Consider the following 7,299-nt stretch of genomic DNA (forward strand, 5'->3'; position numbering starts at 1 on the left):
GAAGTTTAAAATGCAATATTCCAGTTTACGCATAAATTTGATATCAGATATTGAGTAAATTTTAAACTTATTCATTAACAGCAAATTCTAAATTTTTGGTCTTTTGCATTTAATTCAGAAAAAAATGATTGTCTTCGATAAATTTGTTCTAATGTAATTCAGTTGTCCAATGTTATTGCTGCCAGCATATTTAGTGATGGTTGAATATTGATGGTAAATTGTTTGTATGCTGTTTGTAGACAAAAATAACCGTGAAGTAGTTATTCGTCTCATCAAAATTTGATTTGAAAAAAAATTAGGGTCGTGTGCGATTGCTTTGTCAATAAAATTACTAAACGCTGATGACAATATTGGTTTCATTTGAAAGTTCATGACTATTTCAATTTTTGTTTAAAATGTTAGTATCATCGGAGTAACAATAAAAATCAAAAAACGTCTATGCCATGGGAAGATGGTTCACGAAAATCCCAAAGTGCAATGGACCAATATGCATTCTGAGGAAGCTCAAAAGTAAATGGATTGTATCGTAGAATTTTTATTTTGCCATCAAACAAACTGTTTGTTCAATAAAGCTAATTTTTACTAACGGATTTCATTCAAGGATTCTAAATTGGTTCTTAACGAAAATTAAGAGATGGTTAATGTTAAAAAGATATTATCACTTCTTCCACCGTTTTGAACTAAATTCGCTTATATTGCTTATAATTTCTGAATTATTTTTATTAATATTTGATTAAATAAATATCGAACTAAAACTAACATCTTAAAAAATGTTTAGAAAAAATTTGGGTTTATCATGCAGAAATAAGAAAAATTTGATAATTACCATCGCTGAGTATTGAAAATACAGAAGGCTCAGCGCACTGCTCTATGTTCACTTGATTTTTGAATTGTATTTTTCGTCCACATTGGCATCCTCCAGACTAAGATAAAATTATTATTTCAATGGAAACTCTTTTTCGTTATAATTAAAAAAATTTCAATTGAAAAATGAATTTTAACTGTTTATTTAGTAATACTTAATTTATCAGATCGGCTTGGTAGCTCAGTCAAAGTAGTGTGTCTCGAGTTGTAGTCACGCGTTAGCCTGGTTCGAATACTGTCTGTCCAAAACACGGAAAAAATTATACGCTATGCGGGAATGATGTGATACTTGCGATGCAAATGCATAACGAATTTACATAAGTTATAAGTTTAGAATAAACAACATGTAAGCTGGTCTGCGTTTGACAGAGCTGCATAATAAAGAGTACAAAAACATTACCACTACTGGAACCAAAAGACTTCTGAAACTAACACTTGTTCCACTGTATGGAAAGTCAAGTTCTTTGCATCTATTTACACAGAGTAATTTGCTCAAAGATTCGCTTTCTTTGTGTTCAAGTTCCAAAAATTTAAAACATCCGATATTAAGTGATACATTCGATATTTCTGTTAAAAATTATTTAACAAACTTAATAAATTTTTACAGGACCGGCTTTAGGCATAGGCAGAACTGGAATGAATATAAAGAAAGCAATATTGATACAAAGTAAAATGGTGTTCAACGTTTCTGTCAGGTAAGTCATAAATGGTGGTTATCGCTTCAGAGATTTCTACAAAAAAAAACTTCTCTATAGCAAACACCAATTCTATTGCTAATATTGGCAAAAATGTACCTATATCTGCCGATATCGAAATATACCAATAATGTTTCTTATATCGGTATAGAAACAAAATGATACCAATGAATTTGTATACACTGTACTGAAACAAAACGGTTGTTGAAAGTCTCGACTTTAATGAATTTATATTTAACGTTGTTTGTCTTTAAATGGTGTCATAATTTTTTCAATTAAATGAAATAGTTTAAGATGTTTATGACCACTTTTCATTTGGTTGAAACATTTTAAAAATTTAACCAATTATATTCTAAAAAGCATTTAAAAAACAAAAAAACGTTACTGGCGTATACAGAATAGAAAGATTTGCCCCCACATGATAGTCCATCCGAACATTTTTTGTCACATTTGCTGGCACTGACCTCGTTTTGAACATTTTTGGCACATACACATAACTCTTTATTCTAAATTTAATAAAGTTGAATATAACAACTGTGAAGGCATATGTATGTAATTTGTTAAAAATTTATTAACAATATGAATTACATTATAAAAAAAAATAAATTGGAAAAAAAAGAGAAAAAAGCGCACCTGCATTCCGTAGAATAATGTTTGACTGCAATATTCGGAGCAAGATTTGACCGAAATGATCATCAGCTCTTTGGATGACTGCAACTTTTGAAAACATCCTTTATAGTTCAGCTAACTTCAAGTTTTTTTAACTTGAGAAAGTTAACGGATGAAATAAACCAAATTAATCAAATTCATGTCAATGGAGTTTTAGACAACTGTTTGAGAAATATCATGCAACCTTCTGGTATATCAAAGATTTCCTCATCTAAGGGGTTACCTTCAACTCGAACCTTTCCATTACCGATTTCTTCATCATTAACCTCCCAACATATTTCATCACCACACCCTCCATTGTTATCTCTGCATGGAAGTGTGCCAACATACGTTTCTGTGGAATTTTCATATTGTACGTTTTGGGTTGCAGCTGAAGTGGTCGCGTCGAGTGAAATAGTTTTGATCTGGATGGTTGTAGCTGAGGTGTTGATGGGTTTTGCGTGTTTGGTTGTTAAACTTTCCGTTGTAAGCTCTTTGACATTTAGCAGAAAAAAACAGAGCGAAGAAAGTAAGGTTAGGATAACTTGTAATAATCAAACAGTTTCAATGACCTTAGTTTTTTTCGTTTTAAATAAATATACCAATATTTGTTCAAAATTACACAACTTTTAATCAGCTTCAAAGTTAGTCCCCGGTATAAAAAAAAGGAAAGCTTCTAATGGTTTTTTTTAAATAAAATAAGCAACAAAAGGTCTTTAGAAAAATTGGCAAACATTTCTTCTGCTTTTGTTTTACAAACTTCTCAACTTATTGCTTTACGGTGTTTGGAAAAGTAGTTAATAGCGGATGTTTTACGCAAAAAAGAAAGGTTCAAAAAAAGTCACGTGATACCTGAACGTCCCCTTAGGTTTTAAAATTAAAAAAATTTCTACCTTTGATACAGAATGGTCCTGCCGAACCGGGAATGCAAACGTTCGTGTCGCAGTAAGCTTTGCTACTCTCTGTTCTGTCATTCTTGCAGTATTGGTAGATCTCCGATTTGTTTTGCCTAAATGAGACTTGATGGTTTTAAAAAATGTTGAATTGAAAAAGTTGAATAACAAAAACCAATTAATAAATATTTAATTATAAATGATTAAATGAATGTTAACTGAATAAAAATAGTGCATTGAGTTACTTAAAACTCGCTACACTATATGTTTATTTTATATCGTTTGATGCTAAAACGCATAAAAAGATAACTACAACAAAAATGATTAATGATAACAGTAAATAATTATATTAGTGGTAATAAAAAAATTAATAAAAATAACAATACAAACAATAATAATAAGGAACTCTTTTATTTTCAAAGCAAGTGATAATTGACTAAAACAACGAAATGTTAAAATAATGAAATGTTAAAAAAACAACTAAATAATAATAAATAGAAATAACATTATTAATATTTTCATTATTATTATTATATTATGATACCACTTGAAACGGTGAAGTCCTTTATGGAACAATCCATAACGCCCTTCTGTCTGAGGCCAGTGAAAGAGTTGCCACATTGGCACATATCTTCCTGAAAATAATTTATCGTCTGTAGAAATATTTCTCAATACAGTTTTCATTTCAACGGAAAGAAATCAGCAACGGGGCCCAGAGAATGTTGAAAGGTTTCCATAAATTAGAAACTTTTGCTAATTTATGAGTCATTAATAATACTTACAAAAGTAATGTTTAAAAGCTACAGGAACAAGGAGCATGGAATATGCCTTAGCTATATTAGCATGTCCAAACAATAGTTTGTGCCTATGAGGTTCTAAATATAAGGCGCCATGCAAATCATTAGATCATCATTTGATAACGAATTAACAAAATTTTAACCGATCGTTTTGGACGTATAAAATGATAATTAAGTATCCTTTTAGTCGATTATATTGTGAAACTAAAAATTAAAATTTCGAGTGATCTTTTAAAATATTTTGAACAATTAAAACTTACATACCTGAGTGTATAGGATCTATTTCGATTTTTCAACCACCTTCAGCACTTGTTGCAATTTTTAAAGAAAATTTTTATAACCCAATACTTGTTGCAGTTTATACAGTACTTGGTTATACAAATTTTCTATACAAACTGCAACAAATGCTGAAGTTGATTGCAAAATCAAAACTTTAAGAAATAAGAAAACTTTATATTATTCTATTTGAGAATATGGGCACAGACACAACATATCAATTTAAACACCCGACATGGTATAGGAATACGGAATAAAGCTTTTTTGTTCAATCATGCATAAAATACTAAATTAAATAAACCTGAAAATGATTTACGATCGACCGTTAGAAAAACCGAAGTTTTATTTTTGATTTAACCTTAATAAACTTTATCATAATGATAAAAGTTTCATTAGAAAAATTGAGAAACTCAACTACAAGTTGAATAATGCCAAAAACGCAGTGATCTTTATAAATAATTGTATATATTTATATATTATTCAACTAACTCTGCTCCCGCTATATTCAAACATTTTCTCAAAGCATTTAGTCTGACATTCAGTTTTCGGAAAATATCCTTTCATTTGGTTAGACATGTTGAGATGCATGTAACAGGCAACATCAATTACTGTATTTCCTGTCACATTATATAAAAAGTTGTTACATATACTTTAAAAAATTAGAAACAAAAGTTTGCAATACTTTTCACTACGCAAAGATAGTTTAACTAGTGGCTTTCTTATTATAAAATAATTATGTATTTTATTACTTTCGTAGATGGATGAAAAACCACCATTTGAACCACAGAAAAGTCCGCCGTCACAAAAATAATTGCAATTTGACTCATCCTTCGGGTGACCCAATTCATTTGTGCATAAACATTCATCTGTCTATGTTTTCCAAAAACATAATTTTATTAAAATTAAATTATTATAAGTTTTAGCCAATTATATTGTGGTCGTGTTTACGCTATTTTGTTTTGCAGGCACATGTTGTAATTTGTAAATTTATTAATCTCGAAGTTTGTCAATAATTTTTGTTTTTATTAGAAGAATAAGTATATAGATAATAGTGTTAATGAAAAATGTTTGAATAGTTGAAAATTGACCTGCAGTGCGTAATACTTCATCATCTTACATTCACGGTAACATGAAATAAACGAGTCAATTTTCAGACTTCGTTTAATTTTTAAATCACTGAAACATCCTTTGTAATTTATAAAATTCAGCAAACTCTTATTCACTTCTGAATAAAAAATTATAATAAAATAAAAAATCTAGTTGGTATTCGATCGGTAAATTTCTCAAAAAACTTTACAGATTGAATTCAAAAATTAATAAATGTCTTGCAATATCACTACGCAATGAACTGGTTCAATTACTTTTGGTTCAAAACTAAAAAACCATCATAGGACATTCATGTGAGCCATGGTGCATGTTTGCGTCGGTCCTTTGCATGTTACAGCGTTTGAAGTACGATTGTAAAGTTATGGGTTAGGGTATTTTACTGTTTTAAATTTTCTAAAAATTTTCAGCCAAACTCCACAAATCTTGTGAACATATATATATATATATATATAATATATATATGCATATATATATATTTCTTTATTTTTTGAATAATAACTTTAATTTGTTTAATAATGAAGCGTTTGTAGTATTTTCGAGTTTTATTTGCTTGAAGGACTTAATTTGGTTTTCAATTCAAATGTTTAAAAAATGATCTTGAAACTAATAAATGTGACATTAATGAAAAGTTGCATGGTAATAACAAAAGAGATAAATTGGTGGCCTGCATAAAAATTCTCAAATGTTTGAAATCGACTGGCTTGTTGGAAAAATGTCCAGTTTATGTAAGTAGGGATTTGAAAAGAATACCGGCTTACCAGTTTATGTAAGTAGGGATTTGAAAAGAATACCGGCTGTTGAAAATGTTATTAAAGTGAATTTCGATGGTTTAAGAAATGAAATTAACGAAATTGTATCAAAACAACAGGTGTACATGTGCAATGCTATTGAGGCTTGCAAAAAACAAGCTGACTTGCTTAATCAACACATTCTACAGCTGAACGAGAAAGTTAATACTCTAGTATCCTATTTTAATAAAACAATTAACGTTGTGGATAATAAAGAAATACTAATTCAATTTCGAACAACGTGCTTAATATTAGCAAAAACTTGTTGAATGAAGGGTTGACAACCCCAACTAATAACATTAAAATTTCCTTGGCCGATAGAAGCAGCGTGAATTCATGCCCAATTAATGGAAAATGATGAAAATTTTACATTGGTTGAACGCAGCAAAAACAGAATAAAATCAAGAATGTTACTACAAGTTGCAACTAATTTCGAACCATCAGCACTTGTTCATCACAAACAACGAATTGAACAAATGAAAAAAGTTATTGGTAAAAAAGGCAACTGTTCGTCGAATTTAAAATCTATGAAAACAAAACCACGGAAAAAATGGTCTATGTTGGTAAGCTGGACCAATGCACCTCCGACGATGTTCTCAGTCATTTAAAATCTCTAAATGTAAAATGCAATTTCATGCATTCCACTAGCTAAATCTGTCTTTAATAAAAAATAAGGTAATAAGGATAAAACTCAAGATACTGACGCCAATACAAGTGCAGCTTTTCGAATATTGTTCTCTGAATCAAACTTTGACATTGTGATGAATGAAGAAAATTGGCCGAATAATGTCATCCTCCATGAATGGTGCTTTTTCAATTCACAAAAGTCTCAACCTGCTGCCAACCATGTCTCTCAATCGAATAACAATATGAATGGCTAATTCAAATTCATCTTCATCGTTTAACTATAATAATGTTAATCGTGATAAAAATATAAATATAAATTCTATCGATCCAGATTTAATTTTTTTCAATGATTTTGTCAACAATTCTCCTCTCATACTCCCAAAAGAGGTAGATGAGTTCATCAACCTTTCCAACGTCTTTTCAATTCTACACTTGAACAGTAGAAGTTTATACAACAAAATGTCAGAACTTGCTGCTCTTATCAATGTTTGTAATAATAATTTTTTGGTAATATGTGTTTCAAAAACTTGGCTTAGTGAGTCAAATGTTAATTTAATTAATTAGTTTAATTGGCTTTAATTTTGTATCAAAAAATCGTAACCAT

At 29.6% G+C, this 7,299-nt stretch overlaps 1 protein-coding gene across 1 annotated transcript; it reads right to left on the reverse strand.

Moving 5' to 3' along the window:
- Positions 1 to 2,365: 2,365 nt before the first annotated feature.
- HELRODRAFT_177749 (hypothetical protein) lies at positions 2,366 to 4,749 on the reverse strand (the record flags this gene model as incomplete). Its single annotated transcript, XM_009025906.1, has 4 exons — positions 2,366 to 2,646; positions 3,101 to 3,226; positions 3,645 to 3,735; positions 4,663 to 4,749. The coding sequence occupies 4 exons, from the start codon at positions 4,747 to 4,749 to the stop codon at positions 2,366 to 2,368; spliced, it is 585 nt and encodes a 194-aa protein (XP_009024154.1).
- Between the last annotated feature and the right edge of the window lie 2,550 nt (positions 4,750 to 7,299).

Source organism: Helobdella robusta, assembly GCF_000326865.2.
Source record: "Helobdella robusta unplaced genomic scaffold HELROscaffold_44, whole genome shotgun sequence".
Lineage (NCBI taxonomy): Eukaryota > Metazoa > Annelida > Clitellata > Rhynchobdellida > Glossiphoniidae > Helobdella > Helobdella robusta.